General features: G+C 39.8%; 2 protein-coding genes across 2 annotated transcripts in view; one reads left to right on the top strand and one right to left on the bottom strand.

Moving 5' to 3' along the window:
• col19a1 (collagen, type XIX, alpha 1) overlaps nt 1-10140 on the top strand; it is a 138486-nt gene extending 128346 nt beyond the window's left edge. Inside the window, exons 51-52 of the mRNA XM_088421108.1 lie at nt 1950-2027; nt 6227-10140. Of these exons, the coding sequence (XP_088277234.1) occupies nt 1950-2027; nt 6227-6405 (257 nt within the window). The 3' untranslated portion in view covers nt 6406-10140. The remainder of the gene's footprint in view (nt 1-1949; nt 2028-6226) is intronic.
• A 120-nt stretch (nt 10141-10260) lies between these two features.
• On the bottom strand, nt 10261-22732 carry col9a1b (collagen, type IX, alpha 1b). Its single transcript, XM_088421570.1, has 32 exons — nt 22536-22732; nt 21943-21996; nt 21835-21870; nt 21658-21720; nt 20472-20525; nt 20117-20152; nt 20021-20044; nt 19869-19922; nt 19061-19114; nt 18923-18955; nt 18794-18850; nt 18645-18698; nt 17539-17592; nt 17394-17447; nt 17264-17317; nt 16026-16079; nt 15890-15943; nt 15762-15815; nt 15627-15680; nt 15138-15182; nt 14991-15044; nt 14847-14900; nt 14698-14751; nt 14173-14244; nt 13992-14027; nt 13863-13907; nt 13729-13761; nt 13497-13643; nt 12810-12864; nt 11833-12021; nt 11151-11228; nt 10261-11068 (listed from the first exon to the last, which is right to left on the bottom strand). Exons 1-32 carry the CDS (start codon nt 22608-22610, stop codon nt 10881-10883), a joined length of 2022 nt encoding a protein of 673 aa, XP_088277696.1. The 5' UTR covers nt 22611-22732; the 3' UTR covers nt 10261-10880.
• Between the last annotated feature and the right edge of the window lie 1910 nt (nt 22733-24642).

Below are 24642 nucleotides of genomic sequence, written 5' to 3'. Positions count from 1 at the left end.
GGAGAAATCAGACAGAACCACAACACGATTAATCTTTTAACACATGCAAGGGCATTACGGTGTTATGGACAACGGACTAATCAGTTCAGTCGTGTTCATTTTTTATTTCTTTACAAAATAATCTTGCGGGCTGGTTAAACCTCCTTGTGGGCCAGATCTTTATTTAGTTCTTTCAAGATATTAAAATTATGATCGATTTATCAAGGATTATCTGATCTAATTACACTTTTTTTTAATCTCACCTAAACATTTGTGAGGAAAGCAAACTCAAACAGACTTTTTTCATTTAGATACATTGTAGTATTGTTGAAGATCAAAAGATACACAACAACATAAAAGTGGTAACATATACTTTAACAGATTTTAACAGATGCGATCCACTTACCTTCTGCTGTGTTTGAGACTAGTTCCAAGTGTTGGCTGCAACCCTTAGTTTCGACCATTGGGACGATTGGTGCTGTCTCCTTCTCTCAATCGCCAAATAATTAGAAAAAAAAGAAATGAAAACATTAAAAAAAGGACATGGTCCATCCTGTCCGTCGCAGACTTGCTCAAACATGTGTGTTCTTGTCTTAGGTTTGGCAAACGCTTTGCTAACTTGATGCATTAAAAGGAATCTAATCAGCATACTAAAAGCAGAAACTTAGAGATTTAAAAAAGATTTAACACAATTAAAAAAATAACGCTATGTCTGTAATTAACTGATTGCAATTTGATGATCTGTCACCCCTAATTTTATTATTATGCCACAATTTCCAAACACTGCAGTTACTTTTCTGGTAATGATTTTACCTTAACTGCTCTCTCCTCAAGTATTTAAGAAGTATTACCTTGTACAATATGCAGCCGTTTTTCTGCCGCTGACTGGCAAAAACTTAATTTCAAATGTCATTAACACAGGTTACTTTGAACATACACACAATACATTGGTTTTTTTTTTTTGTTTTGTTTTCATAAAATAAAGCTCTCAAAATATGGCGTGGGGAAAGAGTGGTCTGCCTCACAGTTGAGTTTACATGTTCTCCCTGTGCCTGCGTGGACACTCCGGCCTCCTCCCGCATTCCAAAAATACGCATGGCAGGTGTATTGGATATTCTAAATTGTCCGTAGGTGTGACTGGGTGTGTGAATGATTGCTCGTCACTTTGTGCCCTGTAATTGGCTGGCAACCAGTCCCACTACCCAAAGTCAACTGGGATAGGCACTAGCGAGCCAGCAACCCTAGTGAGGATACGTGGCAGTAGAAAATGGATGGATGGAAAGTGATCAAAATGATGTCGGCTTTCCATCTTCTTCCATTTAAAATGTTTCAGAGTACACTTGTGCTTGACTACTTAACTGCTTCTTTTATTACTTTTGATTTAGATTCAAAGAGTATTTAGTTTAACTGTCTTGGCCGAGTCATCGCGAATATTTTTATTTCATCCCTTGGAAAGTGTTGCATCTAATTGTGTTTGTCGAGTGAATCTGCCTTTGATCGTTTTCCAATCTGATCATCCTCTGCTCTGTTGTGGAATCTTGAAAGCTGTGCGCCTGTGTCGCTGTCGTTGACTAACGCACAGATGGCTCCTTTGATCATTTTCACTTTTTGACGGCATGTCGGTATGTCTTTTATTATTCAAGGTAGGGGACCGACGGTGGGAACAGAGTAGCCTGTTTGTATGTCAACTTGCAAAGCTGCTTCACTCCAAATAATCACAGTGCTGCTGTTTGACATTGTCGTCACTCGGGTGTTATTTATAGCATCCAGGAGCTAATGCGTAGAATTCCCTGGGCAGATGTAAAGGCGTCATAAGTGTATCACCAACTTGAATATCCTTGGATACGACCTTGTTGTGGCATTTGTGCTAACATTACTAACTATACGTTCTTCATGCACATATGACACTGCACAGTCAGCATTTCAGCCATTTATACAATAAGACTTTGTGGTGTTATTTTTCCCCACAGGCTACAGAGGGCAGAAAGGAGAGAGAGGTCAAGTTGGTTTCGGCCTCCCGGGGGATCCAGGACCCATTGGACCACCAGGTAAGAGTAGCAAGCAAATCTTACAGAAACGCTACAGTATATACAGTGTACACAATATCTGAGATCTGGGTCACGGCAACAAAGATGAAGTTTTGAGGGAACCTTTACCCAGTCCTTTTAACTTTAAAGCATGCTATATTATACTGACCGTAACCACCAGAAGACTATATTTTCATTTGAGCTATTTAATGGAAGATAGAGGCACGATCGAGACACACCTATGGAGGCTTATTCTGCCCACCGCAGAAGAAGGTCTGATTTTTTCCAAAATGGTCCTCGCTCTCATCCCGAGCGGCAGTTTTGCCTTGCCGTATTGACAATGTATCATTCTTCGGTCTTAACTGCTTTTAACTCGTAAGTGCGCCCAGCCTGTCATAGAGATGCAGAGCCAGGTGAAAAAGCCATACTGGCACAACGGCGGCCTCAAGTCATCTATCTACTTATGTGCCAAAAGCACCTAATTGAATTCACTGTTTCCCAGCTTTTACTCTCTTTTACACTGTGGCACATACTGTATGACTGACAACCTCAATTTACCGTACTTATTTGTGTACAAGTCGAGTTTTTTGTCCTCATTTTCAACCCCCAAATTGGGGGGTTGACTTATACCCGCAACTCAAACCCAGGCCTATTATTTTCCACATATTGGTGTTTGAATAACATTAATTTGAATGCAAAATACAATGTCATTTACAATGCTACATGACATTACCTCAAATTTGATAAAGTATGCATCCGTTTGAGCGAGTTAGTCTTTTCAAATGCACTTTCATTAAGTGCCGCCTTATTGCCTCTTTGTTGTCAACAACGAGGATGTGTGGATAATTTTCCCGGCGGATTTAAACGTATTGTTAAAAGGAAAAGACGGAGTGACTCCTTCAGCCCTTGGTTATGTGCTTGAACAAGCCGGCATGGATGTCGGCAGTTGAGGGGAGAAACCTTCCACCCTCTGATCTCACAACAGTCGTCACTTGAGTAAAGAACGTCCCAAGCAAGATGTTGCGCAAATTATCTCCAAAGACCTCCATTTCAAACAAATTGGACGGGTCCAAAGACAACTACCCGTGGAAAAGTAACAAGGATGTTTGCACATATGACGAGCAGAAAGGAGAGGACGTCCGGGAAAAATAAGGCATTGAAACTTCAAAATCGTTTCATTGTTGAAACATTACCGTTAGTTTTAACAGTTCCATCTACGCGCACTCGCACATTCCGTCGCACTTCTTTCAGTGTTTCCCTTAAGCTTAAGTGTGTTGATTCAGCCTCACCACTTTCATCAAGACTGAGCTGCTGTCAGCACCAACACTTTGACGAATGCCTCTCAGGCTGCACATATGCACTCGATTCCAACAATGCATTAGCTGAAGAGCATAGCTGAGTCACTTCCATTAGAGTTCAAATGAAACTATATATTGATCATTCTATTTTCATGATTAGTTATCATGATTTGATCATATTTATAGTCATACATTTCAGACCTATGCACAATCTGTGAAAATCTGCGAAACAGAGAGAGCATATTGATTTCATTTTTCAAAACGTTTTATTGCTGCTGAAAACTGTAAACACATTTGAACTTATCAAAACACATTTTACCCCTACTTTTTAAAGTGTTCCTGAGATCATGTCTTTTTTCTTTTTCGTAGACTCAAGACTCAAAATAGCAAAAATAATAACCATAATTTTCTAACTCATTCATTGGCCCCAGTGACTACTGTATATGAGTCAAAGCTCCACTTTAAGTTAACTTTGAATTAATTTACCAAATGTGGGTGCTTACTCGCGAGAACTTCGCCTTTAGGACCAGATGATCACTGATGATTACCTGCCGACAAATGTAAATTAGCACCTAATTGTTGGAAAGGTCCTAGTCCAGTTCCTGCCGATTATCAAAGAGCCCTCAAACACACCTCAATACCCAGCTCAACAGGTGTGGCAATGTTTGTACTCCTTGCATGCCTCTATGACTCTGAACAGGTTTATGTTATGTTTTGTGACTGAAATACATATCGACGGATTGAATTTTGGGGGATCGCGATGAATACAATAAATTAAATTTACATAAGAGTTGCTTGCCTGTTCCATAATGGTCCTACTTTGAATGGTTCTACATTCACAACCGAAACAAAAGCCGACTGTAGTAGATGTCATTTAAAAGGGCCATAAAAATAAAAGTCAACTTTTTGAAGCTTTTAATCATGTTCCAATGTTAATTTATCACCCCAAACACTCCAAAAGTGTTTTTTCCCCCTTCATTGATACATTTCTAAGCATTTCTTCATTATCCTGCACTCTCACACCGCCTGTGCAGATGAAAACAGCTTGAAGTGCACTTGGGACGATAGGAGCAATTTGTACCTCGCCTTCACCTCCCCGTGCCGCCTGTGCAAGAGAAAATACACACCTACCTTATCTACCACTTTTAGTTTCGTTTTGGTTGAGGAGGCGAGATTTTGCACCGAGTGGGCCTAGTAAACAGCAATGTTTCATTTATTAGTGACAACGTTTTAAATGCAGAGAATGCTGAAGTGGCCAAAAAGTGTGTTTGAGAGCACATAGCCGGACAATCAACGTCAGTAGTAAATAATTCACTCAGAATTATAAATACTGGGTTCCCAAGGAGACTCATTCGATAGGAGGAACGCATGTTAGTGAGAGCGGTGTATTGATTTGCATTTTGATGATAGTAAAACACCTGTTTTTGGCCCAGTTCTTTGTGCTGCTGGAATAGTCTCCAACGGCTGCGAGCCTCGTATAAGCGGTCAAATTGATGAATCTTTCGTGGCTCGCCGGCATCGAACACGTCAAGAGGGAGGCAGCTGAAAAGAGCATGGCATGACTGAAAAAACATCAATGATGTCATCGATTTGTTGAAGTTGACTCAGCTTTAAGAAAACGCTATAGTTGTTCAACTACCACTTGGCATTCTTGTAAGAATTTTATCACATGTGCACATGGGGTCTTTCAAACTAGAGTCCCAGTAAGAAGAGGTCTCACTAGCTATGCTGTGTTTTGACATGACATAATGCAGTAGTGTGGAGGCATATTTTTCCCAGGTGTAGTGTTTGAATTATAAATTGTATGACCTCAGGGGCTTTCCATTGTATGTGCAAATAGTGTGAAGTGCCTCAAGATGTCCTCATGGTGCTTTTACAATAACCACATTTCAGGTTTAAATCAGCCGTGCTAGTTGCCGCCTACACTGTCTGCCTGATTCGGGCACACATTTGCGCGAATTGTGACAGGATAACAAGCGCAGAGCTGCAGACAGTTTGGTGCAAGCTGTTAGGCAGGAGATGGATAGTGAGGGTGATGAAAAGGCCAAGTTGTGTTTTTGGTGGTGGCGGGGTGTGGGGGGCATGGCAAGATGTGCGATTTTCATATTGTGCTAAGTCGCCGTGATGTCTGCTGCCTGCTTATGAGATGGATGCCATAATTGAAGGCTTACACTGAGCCATGCTCTGTAAGAGAGAGAAGCTGGAACCAGACCTTCTGTGTGTGTCTGGTCTATGTAGGTTACTGTATGTATTACAAAATACCAAGAGGTGCATGGATTACATTGCCACGGCACCGTGTTGCTTAGTTACCTGGGATGTGCGGATGTGTGTTTCTTACGGGTGTTGAAATGTTTATCCTGTCGTGACTGTTGCTTGCGTTTAGACAAATGGAAAATAAAGATAATAGAGCAGAAGCGTGGCTTTTCATAATAGCTAACCATGATGGAATGGAAATAGAGCTGCACTGTATCTGTCTACAGACTGATACTTTTTATCCTTAACTCAGTCCTTCTCCAATAATGGGGTGCCCCCCCCCCGGGGTGACACGAGGCTATGCCGGCGGGGTGCTGATGAGCCCTGACAAAAGGCTTTTTATTGTGCCGTGTGAAGTGTTATTGAAAATGATGATTAGCGTCTTATTTTTTTTTAATCAGGCTTTTTGGTTATTTTTTTCTGATTTAGACAAACATGTAACCTGTATAGAAGCTGTAAAAAGTAGTTCACGTTTATGTTTATGTTACAGTTTTAGTTACAGGCATACATTTTTTTATCGATGATAATCTTATTTCTACCCAGTGTGGCAGCCAGCTGAGAAGCATGAGCTTACCCTAATGTGTTCTGTATGGGAGCCCTAATAATTAACCAGGCTCAAATGGACTAGTTAGTGTTTTTTTTTTGTTTGTTTTCTTTGCCGTTGTCAAGGCCTTCCCGGGGCAACTTCTCAGGGTCCGCCTGGCTCTCCCGGGCCCCGTGGACCTGCAGGGACATGCGACCCCAGCGACTGTCATTCATTTGAGCCCAGCGCAGCCTTCAGCAATCCCGCTCCGAGCTCAGCGGTGCAGCCAGATGCTGTCCGCAGCAGGAAAGGAGGGACAGCGTGATCGGGTCCGTCCAACCAAACCTTGGATACAGCAGGGGCCTTTTTGTGACTTTGCTAACGGGCTTGTTTTGAATGCAATCTCTTTTTTTTTTTTTTTTGCAAAGCTGTACTTTTGGGTTAGGTCTTGTTTTTACCCGCCCCTCTTCCCTGCTGTGAAGTAATGCATTCCTTGTCAACCCTCATTATGTCTCTCAAGGCTGTGAAATGACTTTGTTTAGTCACTTTCAGCCCCGTCGGAATAACATGATCGCAATTATTTGTTTGCCTTCTTAATTGACACGCCTTGCGCCCTTCTGTTCTCATTCAGATAAGCCGTCGTGCTAGCAGAAGGTGCACCATGCGTGTGTTTGTGCGCGCATGGGTTTCGAAAGACGAAGAAGAATGAGATTAGCTGAATATTTGTTTCATGTTTGCCTCTGAGGGAATCGGAGCTCTTTATTCTGTCGACTTTACGCGGTGGTCTTCTTGTTGAGCCGTCGCCTCGTGGAACGTTTTATCAGACTACTGCAGAGCCTGCGGGTGACCTAACATTTAAATAATAGTCTGATAATAGAAGTGTGTTTGAGAGAGCGAGCAAACATCTAAAATGTAAAGAAAAAACTCATTGAAAACTAATCCAGCGCCTTATATTTAACCAAAGTGCATCCACTGTGTCTGATATAGAATTATTTATTTTTGCGGCAAGATCTTAAGGAATGTATTAAAAGAGCTTTTTTTTTCCTTGATTGTGGATGAACCCATTTTTATGTATGTGTGGGTATCTTGGGTTTACTATAAAGTGATTTGCATCATGCATGATAATCATTTAAAAAAATAATATGTCTTCCCATTTACTGGGACAAGCTCAGTCTTTAATTAGCTTTGCCATGGCAACGGCTGTACAAAAAATGGGGAAAACCACATTGAGAGAAAATTGATACATGTTAACCTAATGTTCCCTTCTTTAAACATTGTTTAAATATTTTATAAGGATGATACAATCTCACCTCATAAAGGAGTTTTAGGGAACCCAGACTCAAAATAAAAAAATAAATATAAAAAAACATTTAAACAAAAAATACAAGCTATCACAATCATAAAGGTACAAGGAATGATGATGAATTTTGATATGTAAATATAAAGCCCTATTTCTTGTCTTTTAAATATTCATATTATTGCCTGAAAATTTCTCATGAAATACTTGTTCTTTTTTCATTATATTAAAATTTGGCAGCAATATTTTTTTCTTTCACAGCTTAATGGTCATGTGATGACTTTATTCGCTTCTAATTTTAAGACAAGTACACAGTTACGCTATGTTGCAACTTCATCACGAGAAAAATGAGTAATTCATTCCATATGGTTATTCTATTTTTCTTATACATGACGGCTTTTCCCGTTTCATAGCTTTGTTCTCGTAAAATGGCCCAATGATAATTTGACTACCGCAAAAGCACTATTATGATACCGCATTTTTTGAACTGTAAGGCATATTCAAAGTCTTTCAGTCTTTTCAAAAATTGACAATCCACCTTAAGGTCAGGTGTGTCTCATGTATGGATGTCAATGTTTTAGTTAGTCATCATCTTCAGTTCAAATTTAATCCCATTTACTTTCACCCCACGGTCCGAAAAATATGGTATGTATGCATATTTAGCAAATATGGTATGGATGCCGTATATAAATATTGCCTTATCTGGTGCAGTTTGTGGTCTGAATAATACAGTATATGTCCTCATTCACATAATACCGGTATGTTATCATCATGCTGTGACCTTTTCTCGTAATAAATAGCATTTTTGTTAAGTTTTGTAAACATCAAAACTTTATTTGTGTAAATTTAACACTTGATTTCACTGAATTATTGTTGTAATTTTACTTCATTTTTTCCACAGTGTCCCTAGAGCTCCTTCATACACTTTAATGTTTTTCTTGACTTGATGTGTAAATGCTCTCAGTTGTATGTTAGGATAGTGATGAGTCTTTTTGCATGCGCATTTTGTTTCTGGCTAATGAGGCTTGTAATGGGACCTGATGATGTAATTACACAAGCAAGTTATCATTTTAACGACGTGTTAAGGTTCTCAGTCGTACACGATTAAGGTTGCTGCTTTGTGGCGCCTTAGTTGATTTAAAGTGTTGTGTTTACAAAGTGTTTTTGCGGATGATGATTCCTATGCCCTATTTGTATATTTTTGCTTTTCGATGGCTCCAAAGTAATCGGAACGCTGCACGAAATTGGTTTGTGAATTATACTCACATCCTTACTCGACGTTGACACTAATATTCAGATTGTTTTTTTATTTAATCGCCTTAAGACTGGAAGATGATGATGTTTTTATTTGCTCATTTCTTAATTAGTTTGAATTTAAATTATATTATTATATTGAATTTATGATGTAGAATTAAATGTAATGATAATGTCAATCAGTCTGTTGTCTATATTACTGGATTTCTTCATATACGTAATGGCTTCAAGTAAAGGTTACCTTAGCCACACAGTTTCGCCATGCACCATTCATTTTTTTTCTTTCTGCGGGGCTTGGAGTTGAGGACACTCCTTGAGGAAATATGGTTTACGCTTCCATTATTATTTTTTATTATTATTACTATTATTATTTGGTGCTGTTGTAATGAAAGTTGAACTCATGTTTTAATTTATAACAAGTCCTGCTGTATTTGATATTATACAAGCATTGTGACTAATTTTCTAACCAGCTCTCCTCCCCATTCGCATTTTTTTATCATTTTCTTCTTCTTACTTGCACATTGAGGAGCATTACGTTCTACTCAAAAATGTGTTTTGTGTTCTTAAAGCATGCTTGTTTGGTCATCTGATGGCTTGTATAATGCAAGTGGGTCTTGAAAGCCTTCATTTATGAGTCTAAAGAGCCCCCTGCTGGCCGAGAGTGTAAATGTCAATGTAAGAGAAGAACTTTGGGCAATATGCTTGCTCTCTATTGGCTTGTGGCTTTTTTTTTTTTTTTTTTTTTATCATGTTCCGCTTAATGGGCTCCCCTCTGAGAAAATAAAGCTGACCTTGATCGAATTGTGATAGCCCGAAAAGTAATCTGAATTTCTTGTGTTTCCTCGGTTGTGCTGATGAGAGCTTCTCGTGTGTACAGTATACACTTAATATTAATGTAACATCAATTTGGCTGCGATAACGAGGGAGAGCTGAAAAGTAGCTTCCGACGTCACAGCTCACTTCACCAGCATTTTACAGCAAATCTGTTTAACTGTAAATGGAGCGCAAATACAAAGGCGTGTAGTCCTATTCGTTATTGTATCATTTATTTATACAATGACATTTTTCCAATCGACTGCTTATCTTGTCAAAGCTTCCTTTTTTTTTCCACCCCCAGGTTATTCTGCAACCACATATGTCATGTAATCTTGTGAATAAATTTATAGGGAGGGCATTTGGATCAGCTTCGCAGCATGCGCTCTTAGTTAAAAAAAATGTCTGCCTGCTGCTCTCACAAAACTTCATTGAGTAAGATGGTCTTGTAATGGGTCTTCTTTTGTCCTCGTTCTTGTTTGTTTGAATATCTACCTCACTCTGTTCGAAACGTGGTTTGTTATTTTGGAAGGTAAATTGTTGATGTTTTCACAGGAAATCTTGTGGGTTTCATTTGAATGGGGTTACCATGAGCAGAAGTTCTCTTTCACATGTTGCTTTGCAGCATTTTCTTTATCTGAACTTACATCTGCCTTACCTGTGTGCAATAAAGATTATTAGTTCTTTTGTGTGGCATTCAGCTGTTTTTCTTGAAAAGTATATATCTCATAAAGCTTTATACACTAAGTTACAGTATATAACTTGAATTTACAATAACCAAAACGAAAAATATGGAATAAAAAAAACACAGTAATGTGTAGTTGTTGTTTTTTTATTTGTTACATTTATGACCATGTCGCTCATCATAATTAAAATATAATCGTCATCCTGTACAATGAGGCAACATTTCACATCAGTTTGTTCTGTAGGAAATATATTTTGCCACAACTCAAACATTTTTTTTACAGATTTACAACATACACTGAAGTCAATGTGACACTCTGTCCTTTTTATCTGCACTTGCAAAGACTTTCTGACATGTGGACGATCATCTAAAAAAAGGGGGGTTGCCTTTGATAAATTACCACATAAAACACAAAAAGGCATTTCCTGATCTGGATTTATTTGGGGTGATTGTTGACATGTTTTGCTAAGAAATTGTTTTTATTTGTCTTCTTATTATTGGAGGATGAGGGGAAAAAGAGGGCAAGTGGGATAAACAATCAGAACACCTTGCTGGGAATATAAAAACATCTATCCAGGTAAAAAAAAAAAGTAGATTTTGGCAACACATAAAAATTGTGTGATTTTATGGTGGGAGCCATGTGGCAGAGCTTGTCAAGACAAGACTAGAGGTTAATGGAGGGAAGGCACCACAAACCCCTGAGATGAAACACGTTCTAATCCAATAGTCTTTGTCTCTCCCAGAGTGGATTTTAGTTCCTTGCAGGTCCCTTCACTTCCGGCTGAGCGCCCGGTGAAAGGTTACAAGAGGACGGGTCGCAATAGCCGTTAGGACCAGCTGCACCAGGCGGCCCAGGTACACCGGGCTGTCCGGGAAGTCCAGGAGGTCCCCTCTGGCCATCGCGGCCGTCCTGACCGTAACCAGGTTTGCCAGCCTCGCCTGAAAGTGCATACGTCGTTCTTTTGTTTGCCTTGACATAGCCTGTAATATTTAGAGGTGTGAAAATCTAATGCTCACTCACCAGGGAGTCCAGGAGGTCCTTGCTGACCTTTGGCTCCCCGCACCGTGGGCCCACGGGAGCCTCTGTCGCCCATTTCACCTGCACGCGACAAACATCATACGATGATGCAAAAGTGCTTGTCAGCATTGAAATAGAAAGCATCGATTTGATTTAAGTTTTTTCACTTCTTTGCTTTTTTTTTTTTTTTAATTCATGGAAGTAGATTGATCTGGAGGGAGAAGTTTGTTTTAAACAGGCCATCAACCTATATAATAGAACAGTAATGCTTTGCCTCTACATTCCAGCATCTATAGGCAATCATCAACTGCTTGAGGGTATGTAAATTCCAGTACTTTTTTTTTCTTTTCTATTCGCAGCAGGAATATTTCCCAAAACCCACGAATATCATGCTGTCCATTAAGTCTGCCTATACGAAATTATTTCCACATGGTCTTGGTGTTTAACATAATATTGATTTCACTAGGAAGTATTGTGCTAACTATAGGATGCACATGGATAAAGAAATAGCAAGAAGGCACAAAAATGTTTGTTTTTTATCATTATTTGTAGCTTATCATTAATGACTCTTTTTGCTGTTCAAGTCACAATGGAGTTTTTTTTCCCCCTAATTAAGGATGCTTTGTTTGTATGCTGCTATACGGCTTGATTGCTTAATCTTGGTAGATGTTTGTGCTGCAGTTACCTTTGTGTCCTTTTGCTCCAAGTTGTCCTGGTGGCCCTTTGAGACCAGGAAGCCCTCTCCCCCCAGCCTGTCCTGGGAGGCCATTGTCTCCGGGAGCACCAGGAGGGCCCGGGGGTCCAGGTTTACCAGGTAAGCCGACTGCACCAGACTCCGGTCTTCTCAAACTAGCAGCCAACTGGGCCAGTTGTTCTGTTGGAGTCAAAATTTAATTATAGGAGAATTAAACCTTCAAGTTCATGACACACCAGTGTTCTGTCGGCAGTAAGCCTCATGGAGATGTTCTGGATGCTATTGTGAGTTCGCTTTAGAGAGAAGCTGGAAGTAACGTCATGAAAATCCTTCGAACTTCTCCTGTCTTTCAACAAAATCCTCAGTAAATTTAACATCGAAGAGACTCTACTTTTTAATCCAGCAATGAGCCAGAGAAAATGTATGTTCACGGTGCAAATGATCCAATATTAATCTCCTGTGATTCTTTGCTGCCTGGTATCATGCACTTCCCTGGGTTTTGCTGGAAATCCATGCAGTGCATGCAGCCTGACTGTTCCTTTTAAACATTGCTTTCCCTGACACTGACTCTCTTTGCTCTGAGCGGAGGAGTGGAGGTCTGCTGGAGGTGTAATTAATTTTTCAGCAGCTTGGCTATAAAAAAGTAATGACTCTAGGAGATGAGTTTGGAAGACACAAGAGCAAAAGAATAAAGAGAACAGAGGTTGTGTCTTCCACTGGAGCATTTCTTTCGAGGCGAACAAGGAGATCTTTCATCCATCAAATAAACAAAGACTGAAGCTTATTTCATGTTTTGCTTATGAGCCCTTCTCTTTCCTGTGTGTGAACCCTGTGGTATTGAGCAAGCGTCCTGATCAATGAGAGTGCGGAAGGCCAACTCTTCACTATGTGAGCTAGTGTTAAGCAAGCATTGTGGCCGGGATTTAAGTCATAAACAAGGCACAAGGGGATGAGAAAGAGGTGGTCACCTTGCATGACTCGCATGCACACCTGCTTGATGTGCTGGTCACTGGGTTCTTTACCCTGTAACACAAACAGTAGCCGAGTGATTTTTGAGACACCAAAATACTTCAGCCCCCAGTGGGCCCCCGGTTTACGACATCCCTGCCTTATGTTTTTTTCACCTTACGACGTGGACCGCGACGTTTATTTGTCCCCTTTTCACGCCATTTTTTTTGCCTTACGACACAAAAAACAAAAACTTCTCAAACATGCCAGTCAGTGTGTGTGCATGACCGCGCTCATACGTACGTCACCACCCGCATCACCGCTTACGTCACTGCAATGCTGGTCTGCTAATTGGTCGGCGTCACGACTCCCTAAGATACTGGTCAACTATTGATCGGCGTCACTGGGTCACAAAGATGATGATATGCTAAAGTCTGTCTCGTGTGAGTGCTTGCAATATCCTATTTATTGTGCATTTTAGCACTTAGTTCAAACTTTAATTAGTTATCCATGGGTCCCAAGGTAACTCAATGTGCTTTGTAAAAGTAACGCCCTAGCCTTCCTGTGTAGAGTTTGCATGTTCTCCCCAAGACTGTGTGAGTTTTCTCCAGATACTCTGCTGATCTTGCATAAAGTGGCAAAAATTGGGTGATCACAATCGGCATAAGTCTAGTAAATACATTTTAGCGAGCGTGTACTGTACCTACCGCAGGACCTTGCGTTCCTCTGGCTCCAGGTGGACCTCTGTTTCCCTGCATGCCTCGCGGTCCAGGTGTGCCAGGTGGACCCTCGATTCCGGGCTGGCCTCGAGTTCCCTCGGGACCTCTCCTGCCAGGCTCGCCGGGATTTCCAGTCTTTTAATGCAAAGCCATGACATTGAATTAAACGATTGTTAGCATGTTAAAAAAAATAGATAGCAATGAAAAAAAAAGGACACACCTCTCCCTTAGCTCCACCTTCTCCAGGTTCACCCTTCAAAACAAAGGATTTATCAACAAATATAGAAGCATTGTACATCATATTTTCTTGAGATTTACCAGTCAAAAGCAAGTGTTATTTGCATAGGAACTTACGTTATCTCCTCTCTCTCCAGGGTTGCCTTCATCACCTTGTGGACCCTGAAAAAATATGTAATCAGTTTTTAGGTTAAGTATCATTATACCTCATACATGAAATAATCATTTCATATGAGGATATCATACCTGGTCTCCCTTGGGCCCTGCTTCTCCCCGCTCGCCCTGTAATCAACAAGACAAATGAGCTTTGCTGCAGGTGTGTGCGTGTGCGTGTGTGTGCATTAAAACTCAGCACAGAGAGTTCTATGCTGAGTAATAGTCATCCACATAATTGTCTTTCCAAGATGGTCGACGGTGATTTCCTTACCCTTTCTCCTTTAACTCCAGGAACACCAGGAGCACCCGGAAGCCCAGGGAGACCAGGGTCACCTTTGGGCCCCTATCACAAACCCATAAACACATTTAAAAGATATGTTTTGGTTTTTTCATGGCAGCCAATCTTCAGTTTGTCTTCTATTTGATCTCTGTGGCAGTGTGAGGAATGTCAGGAGAACAGTGGCCCCTTTCAGCTTGTTCTCCCCTCACTGTGAAAGTAGACCTCAAGTGAGATCCACTTGATTATACCAGAGTCTACTGGAAATAACAGTCAGGAAGAAAGCTCCTCAGGCATTATTTGTTTCAAAACAGCAACATCTACATTGTAATGTGTTGAATATGCGAACTTGGTCCCATCAACTAGTTCAATTATGCCCTGATATATGTCACTAGCATCTCACTGTGTTTAGAAAAAAATAATTACATGAAGTGTGCTCAGTAGCTTCTAAATGTTTTCAATAGAAGGATATGATGAAATATAATGAAATAAATATTTGCTGATTAGTGAATATCTTACCCTGGACCCAGGCTTGCCAACTGGACCCATTGGACCTTGTTCTCCTAAGTCTCCCTGCAAGCGTAGCGTATGATTAACAAAAACGAAGAAGGTCCTTGGACTTTTAATTTGATTTTAACAATTAAAATGAAACCAGGCTGAATACGCACGGGTTCACCGACGGGTCCAGCGATTCCAACCTCGCCTTGTTCCCCGCGCTCGCCCTTTAGAAAAAGGTCAGGGTTGTTTTGTGTTTTCTTTCTGTCAGTTTAATATAATTTTAGTCTTATGGATAATAACTTGGTGTGCTATACCATTTTTCCGGCTGAACCCATTGTTCCAGGAAAGCCTGTTTGACCAGCATCTCCCTAAAGCACAAAAAGCAGTCCAATTGTGATCGTTTTCATTTAATATATGAATGCAAGAAACAACATCTCGTATTTAGTTATTAAATCCTCCACCTTTGAGCCACTCTGTCCTTTTGGTCCGGGTGAGCCAGGCAAACCCTACAACACAAAATAAGATGAGAAAAAAAAAACATCTTTAAAAGTAAAATCACTCTGAAGGATTAAATAATATTTGCCTGAGCTTTTGGCCCAAATAAGCAGCTTACAAATATCTTGATCGCAGCGCCCTCAAAGTTTAATTCAGGTGACGACTTTAACACAGACACAATCTTGGCTAAACACTGTCACAGTTGAGTTGAGTCCCATTAGTGTCTTTCATTAGGCTCCTCACACATTAGAGGGCGGGAAAGCGCCGCTTGCACACTTGTGCCCAAGAGAATGTAATTACAGTAGTGTCTCCTAGCGTATGTGTGTGTCTGTTTAATCGTGTGTTTCTTTTCGATGGCTAAGATCATAAGAGATATAATGCAACAGAAGTATTACGTGTAGAATTTGTCATTTCAAACCTCTGTATGCTGTACTTAATTTGATAGTCAAACTTACAGGGAGTCCCTGGGGGCCAACCTCCCCGGGAAGTCCGGGCTTTCCAATTCCTCCCTGGAGGGAAAACAAACGGTGAGGAAGATCCGATTGTACCACGTGCTTTTCAATGATAATATACGACAGTAGAAGTGATACCTTTGCTCCCGGCATGCCTGGAATGCCCTCACGGCCATCCACGCCTGGTAAACCCTAGTGGCAATAATAAAATAAGACAAAAGAAATGGAACATTTGTCAGCCTGTTTTACAAACTAATCATACTCACGGCATCTCCTTTGGGACCTGGCAGACCTGTGATGCCTCTTGGACCTTGTAAACCCTGAACAACAAAACCTTCTGTCAGATTGTTCAAACAAACATTATTTACAGACTGTAAGGTCAGTGACGATGTACCAACCAACCTGTTCACCTTTAGGCCCAGGCTCACCCATTACCCCTCGTTGGCCTTGATCACCCTGAAATCATATTCTGATGTCAAGTGTTGGGTGAAACACAATACAAAATGAAAGGCAAATACAGTACTTGCCACTCACACTTGCCACTTTTGATGCAGTTATGTGTCCTTCACTTTTGGTAATATTACAATATTGTATCCATTTCAATCTTAAATTCCATAGGAGAAAGTACGGTACGGTAATAGGGTAACATATTACAAGTCAGAGACAATACAGCATTGTTTTACCATAATATTACTAGTATTTTTGCAAGTGGATATAATTAATTCATCCAGGTCAATGTGTTAGGAAAAACGTAAGGATTTTCACAAACGGCCGGTGGGCTTGGAGCCAGTCAATCCCCAACACACACACACACACACAGACAAGCCCCGATCCAAATACATTTTGCCTCGAGGTGGCCGTTATCGGCAACAATCCACCACTCGCTCGTGGCGACCGACATGAAAAAATTTCAGACCGAATTTTGGTCCCATTGTGATCAGGACTGCATCAGCTTAAATTGGTGTGGGAAATCAAACAACTTATTGATAAATAAAGGCCTTTCTATGAGGCATCAAAGAATGATACAATTTGTTGTTGTATTATGCTTCCAATTGCAGCATAAATATTTTTGTTTTCTGCACCATCTTAAGATTTTACAGTCTTAATCAAGCCTCATTCCATGAACTAATGCAGCTCACTGAGTGGTGAAACATCTTTGAAGGTGGTGAAACATCTTTTTAAACCGCTTGTTACTAATTAAATTCCCGGTGAATTACTGCTGTAGTGTACATTCATCCACCTATTTTCTTGAGCCGCATGTCCTCACAAAGGTCGCAGGCTTGCTGCTGCCTATCCCAGCTGGCTTCGGGCAGTAGATTTGGATTTGAACTAATTTCCCTGAACTCTGAGGCAGACGTGCTAACTACTGCGCCACCGATACACCCTAGTATACATTCATTTTGTCGTTTATGTCATGTGTGTGCATATTGGGTCCTGAAACATAAGTATTGAGACTTTTACTATATGGAGCTCAAAACTGAGGAACAAGTTCAGAAAACATTTCTCTTATCAGGGTTCCTTTTCCACACTCAAGAGCATCCAAGTAAGACTTTATGGGAGCAGAAGCTCTTATTGATTTACCCCTGAACAGATTTGTCTCTGTACACTCTGTGTTCATATTGTCTCTTCAAAATACTCACAGTTGCTCCAGCAACACCCTGAGGACCTGGGTCTCCATCAGGACCTCGAGCCCCCTGTAAAACAACAAAAATTACTTCTTGAATACTTGAATGGATACATATTGCAGGGAAAAAAAAACAAAACACCAACCATCTCCCCCTTAGTGCCCATCATTCCCGTGGCTCCACGGATGCCCTGAGCACCCTGGAACAACACACAAACACAACAGATTAGTGAAATAAAAGCGAGTGTGACCACAAAAAACACTCAAAGCAACATAAATAGTCAATCTTACCGTTGGTCCTTGTGCACCGACCTCCCCTTGACCCCCTTGCTCTCCTTCCTCCCCCTAGGAATAAACACAACAGCACAAATAACATCAGCAGCAGTACAAAAAAAAGTCACACCACTAATGGTGCCTCTTGGTTGTCCAAAACTGTGGCTTGTGTTAATGGGAAAACAAGAAAGGTAATTTGAGTTTAATTTTTTGTTACGATGATGATTTAACTCATTTGTTGTCATGCTTTGTTGTCTAATTACAAACAAATAGTGTGCTGACTCTGCACAAGATCCACAAGAAAGTATTCAGGGCTTTCAAGCATTCCGAATTTTCTGTCATTAAAAAAGCAATTTGTTCTTTTAATTAAAGGTAATAGAAGTGGCTATCGAAATAAGTAAACAACACAGGGCGGATAATGAAACAGCGCACAACAACAAACGAGTGAACATCATGAAACAAGTCAGCAGATGTTTTGCATCACAGTGCAGATGAACGATCAATTCAGCTCGTCTATGGGGAAAATGCATTCAAATCAGAAAGAGTGCGCAGCCAAAGTTATCATCTTCCTTTGTTTGCATGATAAATGGAAATTAATTTCTCAACAGAGGCCTCGAGCTTTTTATGTAGCATTTACACACTGAGTGAAGAATTTTGTGAACTTTAGACCTGAGCAAGATGGAAAATGTCTTGAGTTATCACGCGGTCATTTCATTAACAGCAAGTGGTTGTGCATAAACAGGCAAAGTTCCCTGAAATGGCTCCCCTTTCGTCAGTGACAGACAACATCATTGTGAGGCTGATGGTGAATCATATCCTGCGCACAGAGAGACCACCTCATTTCCATTTATATAGTGTATGAACACATTACAGGTGAAAAGGGTGCTTGAACATCATTTCAAATAAATCACGCTGGCTGCGTTGCGAGCTATCAGAGGCATTACATGAGCGTGGCTGGCCTCTTCCTGACAAAGAGTAGCACAGAAATGCTTGCCTCACACCGGGGAGCAAGATTAACGTTCAGACCTAATCTGGATAGGAATGACATGTTGTGTTTATGCACCTCAATCTACCTGGGTGAACTGTGCATAGAATATTTTCGTAATATATACACATATATGTACCTTGTGCCCTTGTTTGCCAGGAATCCCCGCTTCACCTTTTACACCTTTGTGGCCCTGGTAAAAATAAAATAAATAAAAGGTGTAAACATGCAAAAGCTACCTAAAATGATTTAAAATAACGTGTCTGTTTTATCTTTTCTTTTAAGCACCTTCATGCCTGGAAGGCCCGGATGTCCAGAGGTTCCGGGTGGACAAGAGTTGGGACACTAAACAACAGGACAAATGTTATAAACGTAAAACAAGTCATAAAAAAATAAATATTTCCATTTTGAGTGTACCAGATCGGTGCTGCCCAGCATGCCAGCTGCCCCCTGCAACAAACGACAACATGTGTCTTATACTTGCAAGACACTATTCATTTAAGAGCTATTAGTTCAGCTCAATTAATTTCACTTTATATTCAAGTGGTGACTTACCCTCGGTCCTGTTGGTCCACGAGGTCCTTGTGGCCCTCTCACACCCATCGGCCCCTATGATCAACAATTGCACTGATAGTGTAAAGATGCTATTTACAACTGTATCTGACCCTTTGCACGGTGGCACTTTAAATATTTAATGACATTATTTAATTTAATATTGATTGCGCTTCTGTCTGCCTTAATTTTTGTGTGTCACATTTGCTGTTTTGAGTTTTAAATGAGGAAGTCAAGTATTTATTTGACCATAATATATACTATTTGGCCCCACTCATCTAGTTTTAAAATTGCATTTATGGAATATGACTTAAGCAGCAAAATTCACCAGTTTTTATCCATCTCAGGGAGTAGCCAATTTGCCACTCAATGTTAGCTGAAAATGACACATCACAGTTACTCAGAGCTCAGGTAACGACCAATAACAGCTCAACCTGTGAAAGTTGACCAAATTCAAATGACAGGTGAGACATATTTGGTCCTTTCCTGAGCAGCTGTGTGTTTTTTTTTTCAATTGACAGCAAATACCAAATTGGTTTAACGTAAAAAAAAAAAAAAAACATTTACTAGAAAATGGAAATCCGGCGGAAAGTCCTACACGTTATTGCTTCTCCCCTAACATTACATCAAAACTGTGAGAAATCCCTTCAAATGCAATTACAATTAATATATTATTTGTTGTGAGAGGTACTACATTACGTTGCAGTGCAATAATATAATTCTGTGCCATCTGTTTCATTACTACAAAATAGTTTAAAAGCAGCATTACTTAACTGTATGTCTAACTCATGAAAATACTTTCTGTACTTACAGGTGGTCCTGCTTTTCCCAGTGGGCCCGGAAGTCCTCCTGGCCCAGGTGGCCCCTGTTCAAAATCAACCCAGATGGAGATGAAATTTGTTTTCATGCAAAAACAATCAAGTAATACTAATAAATTTGGATGCAGTATAATAAGTAACTCACAGGGGGTCCATCTGACCCGACACCCTGGGGAGAAACATAGTGATGAATGATTTGTGTAGTTTGATAGACATATATTTGGAGATGATTTTAACTCACAGCAACTCCACGAGGTCCAACTGTTCCAGGTTCACCCTTGAAACAAATAGAGCTATCTTAATTGAATGGATTTATCCAAACACTCGTTTTTTGTTGTTGTTTTAGCAAACCATCTATGTGAGCCTAAATAGTTATCACATGAGTGGGCCAGCCAAGGCACACTTGACCCAGCAATGTTTGTACTAATGAGGAGCGATGCCGGGCTTCGCCTCCCCACGGAGATTACACAGAGGACTTTCAGGATTAGGTCTCATTTGTCAGGAGGAATTTATGCAAAGAACGGCAAAAGAGCAGACAGCAGCTTGGCACCGTTTCCCGGACGTTCTCTGAGGTGAGGGGCTCATTAGTCACTTACTTTCTGTCCGCGGGGACCATCAGGCCCGGGCTCTCCGATAGGGCCGGTCAAACCCTGCAGAGAGCACATTCAGTCAGGATTAGCTCACGTTGCCATGTGCTTGTTAAATGAGCCAATACCTTTCCTCCGGCACTATTTCCATATTCAAAATTAGATCACTATAATGTTACATCATCATAAATTTCACCTTGTGGGTGGAGTCTTGGTCATAAAGGGATTAACCACCTCCTACCGGCTGTTACATTATATAATACGGTGCAGTTTGGAGCATTAATTAAATCCCCAGTTTCGCTCGAACCCTAACAAAGGTAAAGATACACAGGGGAGGAAAGTTTAGAGGAGGAAGGAGTCAGCCGTGGGCCAAGAGGGCAAACCACTCAGACTGCAGACGGCAGAGAGCAACATTCCTTTGGCTCATTTCAAACAAGGGATCATTCCACACCGTTTTGTGGATTCTCAGTGGCAGATACTGACTGCAGCTAGATCACAGAGGCGCTTTTGTTTTCAAACTTACTGTTCAATAGTTGTTGTTATTGTTTTTTTTTTCCTCATAGTGTGTATATTTAGAACTATGTAATATAGCATATTCAATGTCATCGGGCAGAGTTTTTCTCAAAAGGACATTTCACAATGCGTAGTCTCATACGTAAAGGTTCTCTCGTACATACATCTTTTTAATTGCATCTAGTAAATAATGACAGTTGTAGACAAAATATTATTTTGCATTTCATTGTGGCTTGCATTGTCGCATTTGCATTGTTATAGTGACTGGGTACAGTAATAAAGACTAGATGCAGCAAAAATGCATTTTGAATAACTGCCAACATTTTTGGCCTTGACCGTACATATTGCTAAAAACACCAATGAAATCATGGCCCAGTATCTTTGCACAACATACTGTTAATTAGATTTTTTGTTTGTTCGTTTGTTTTTTGCATAATCAGACTCATGCCATTGTGGACAATATACAGTAGTTGTTAAAAGCGCATCCTTTCTTGTTTGAAAATGTTCTACTTTTTTGCATACAGTTAACCATTTTATAGTTCACTCTAATAATAGCAATACAGCAAATGCACTGTCCCAAGTGATATTAATAGAAAATAACCTCATAAATTCCAATAAGGCAGAAAAACAAATCTTAAAATATGTCTACAGAAAAGCATGCACACAAACATAGACTACTTACATCATTTCCAGGAATTCCCGGTAATCCAGAAGATCCAACTCTACCAGGTTCTCCATCAGGTCCCTGCAAGTGACAATTTCACACAAATGTTTAGAAATTAGGCCTACAGTTAAAAATAATAAAAATAATAATAAAATGTAAAAGGTATAACAAAATGAAATGAAAATGTATAGTTACAGCAAGGCCATCTGGGCCATCTGATCCTCTATCACCCTAAAAAGAATGATAAAAATACTGAGTCACATACAAGAAAACAGAAAAACATTACTGCATTTAAGGACTCACATCAATGCCATCAATTCCTGGTACGCCTGCTGGTCCTGGGGGTCCTTGATCTCTCTGAGTACAAAAAAAAAACGCATTAGCACAAAACCATTTGGAGTCTTAAAATACAAAATTAATTTTCCTGCCATGTAATTTTTTTGTTTATTAGTTTGTTTGAGTCAAAATGGTGACACTAGGGACAAGTACATCCTTAACTCACTCCAAATATATTATATTTTATCATTTTGGGACCCCCTCACACACAATATGAATATTAAAGGAGCCTACATATTCTGTATAATTTAAGAATGCATTTGAGTGTCCATGAATCATACGTTAAAACCTGTGTGATGTAGGAGTGTGATGACAAAGGGACGGATATTTACACTGTATTTTCCTGTTGCTGTACATTCTTTCAAAAAGACAAATTCCAGAACAAATATTAGTTACTCTAATCATAAAATTTTTAGACATAAAATATAATACATGAATTACAGATCTGACTGGTCACAGCTAACATAAGAACTCATGTCTGAACAATTCATCTGCACCTCTGTCAGAGCAGTCTATAGAGAGAAACAAAGAGAGGAATGTGGGTCACAATTAAGACTTACTTGAGCTGAGCAAAGTAGTACAAAGTGCAGGAGCAGCCACAGGAGAGGCCCTCGATAGCCGGGGGCCTGAGCCATGATTCCCTGTGGGTTCGAAAGGTAACTTGTAAGTCCTTTTCTGTGGGATTTGTCGGGATGGAAGAAGCCCCAGACAAAACAACCCAACTGAACCCCTCTCGGCTATCTAGAGACCCACAGAGGGCCCGTGGCCATCCTGAGCTCATAAATATTCATACATATTCATGTGGAGTCAGGTGAAAGGAGGGGAAATAAAGGGGAGGGGTCACAAAGACTTATAGGTAGGATTGGCAGTTTTCTTTTAATGATTCCCAATTTGTGTAAAGAAAAAAAGTAGGTTAATCTTTTAATCATCTAACACATCTGGTCACATGACCTGGTATGCACACAATCAAAGCATTTTTGATGACCTGGACCTCACTTGTAACCGTCAGTTTAAAATATTTAACTTTTTTTTAAGTGATGCACTAAAGAGAAGCCTGTAACATGTCTCTCGTCACATCACAATGGATTAGTGTTGAATGTAGCTGGAATTGAAAGAAGCTGAAGCTGAAACATTAAAATATATAAAAAAAAAAAATCCAGCTATAACAATAAGATTCACAGCAGAATTTCCCACAGTCATGGAATTAAAATCTTGACATTATTATTATTATTATTATTATTATTATTATTATTATTATTATTATTATTGTTATTGTTATTGTTGTTGTTGTTGTTAATGTATTCGTTGATTTATTTTAATCTTATTATATCGTTTTTCTTGTAGGTCTAAATGAGTTTTGTTCATAACGTCCACAAGAAGGCACTATTTATTGTTTGAAATCATACTGAGCGTGTGTGAAAGTAGACACACAGGATCTTGGAGTGGTGTGGTATTGCAGTACTGCAATTTACGATTATGCGTACTATTCCTGTTGTTAGAAAGAATTTGCAGCAACATCCATACGTACGTGTCAGTGCAAGTTGAAATGGAGCTTCTAGTAGCATGTAGCCGTGCAAAAGTCTTGGGCCACCTCCATTCTTCTAAAATGCTATGTAGTCAGGAATTGTTCCAAGGTAGTGAAACGCCACAAAACAACTGAGTTGAATAAATCATATACTGTGCTAATAATCCTGCTTTATTTTCCTGAACAGAAATATGCAAAATATACTTCAATGACTTGTTGAGTAAAAGCTTCATGACAGTTAAAAAGATCGTGTGCGGCTCATTGTTGAAAATTGAAGACATTTAGTGAGCTGAAAAAAAGCATTACCTGCCTCTCATTTTTCATTGCAGAAATTCCAGAGACGAAAAGTATCTGTGTGATTTAGTGAATAGGTCAACCTAAAATACAGAAATACGTTATTTTTGTTGTTGTACGGCATACGTTGAAAGTCGTTTATTTTCAATGTAATAAATGTCAGGGTGTACTGTACTTTTAAAGCTCAGAATCAGAACCATGGACAGGGTTAAATTTTGTTGTAGTCTAAATGTTCACCTCTAGATAGCGCTGTTGACCAAAATAACACTAGTGGCAATGTTTAACCCCAAAGTGTATCTGGTGTTGGTTATGAAGTGGCAAAAGTGTTATTCTATCAAATTATCATCATGCCATGCAGCAACGATTGATTTATCAAATGTACTCTTACGCTTGACTGTGCACATGTATGAGAAGCTATTTTGTTTTATTTTTTTTGTAGATTAAATATCATAACAAAAACAACTATATAATCTTCTTTCTGTTGGTGTTTTAAAAAAAAATCTGCAACTGTAGCTGGGAAAAATGCACCTTACATGGACTCCTGCTGCAAATTAATGCTCTCTTAGAGAGACAGCCTAACACCTGCAAGAAACCAGTGTTATTTGTCACACTGTGTGCATGTGGTTTGTGTGTGGAGGCAATAATAGCCCAGTGTTTGCAAAACTGCACCAAATACAGCTTGAATAAATAAAGGTCCACCCTTTTGTGTTTGTTGTGTTCTTTTTAACACTCAAACTCTACTTTTGTCTTCTTGTGAATACTATAAGCAGGAAGTTAAGTTCTTTATCAAATAATAGAACTAATAGAATAGAAACAATAGAATAGATCTTTGAGACAATCGTCAAGTA

The sequence above is a fragment of the Hippichthys cyanospilos genome, chromosome 8 (assembly GCF_059441005.1).
Source record: "Hippichthys cyanospilos isolate Australia breed blue-spotted pipefish chromosome 8, RoL_Hcya_1.0, whole genome shotgun sequence".
NCBI lineage: Eukaryota > Metazoa > Chordata > Actinopteri > Syngnathiformes > Syngnathidae > Hippichthys > Hippichthys cyanospilos.
The sequence above is the reverse complement of the archived record's forward strand: the minus strand, read 5'-3'. Positions and strand labels throughout refer to the sequence as shown.

What these genes read in the sequence shown, in the direction of transcription:
- col9a1b (XM_088421570.1), bottom strand. Translation starts at nt 22,610, where the DNA reads ATGGCTCAGGCCCCCGGCTATCGAGGGCCTCTCCTGTGGCTGCTCCTG. An exon ending in TCGGTGCACAAGGACCAACG is followed by an intron (nt 17,448 to 17,538) that starts GTAAGATTGACT and finishes GTGTTGTTCCAG; the next exon opens with GGTGCTCAGGGCATCCGTGG. An exon ending in AAGGTGGAGCTAAGGGAGAG is followed by an intron (nt 13,644 to 13,728) that starts GTGTGTCCTTTT and finishes TTGCATTAAAAG; the next exon opens with ACTGGAAATCCCGGCGAGCC.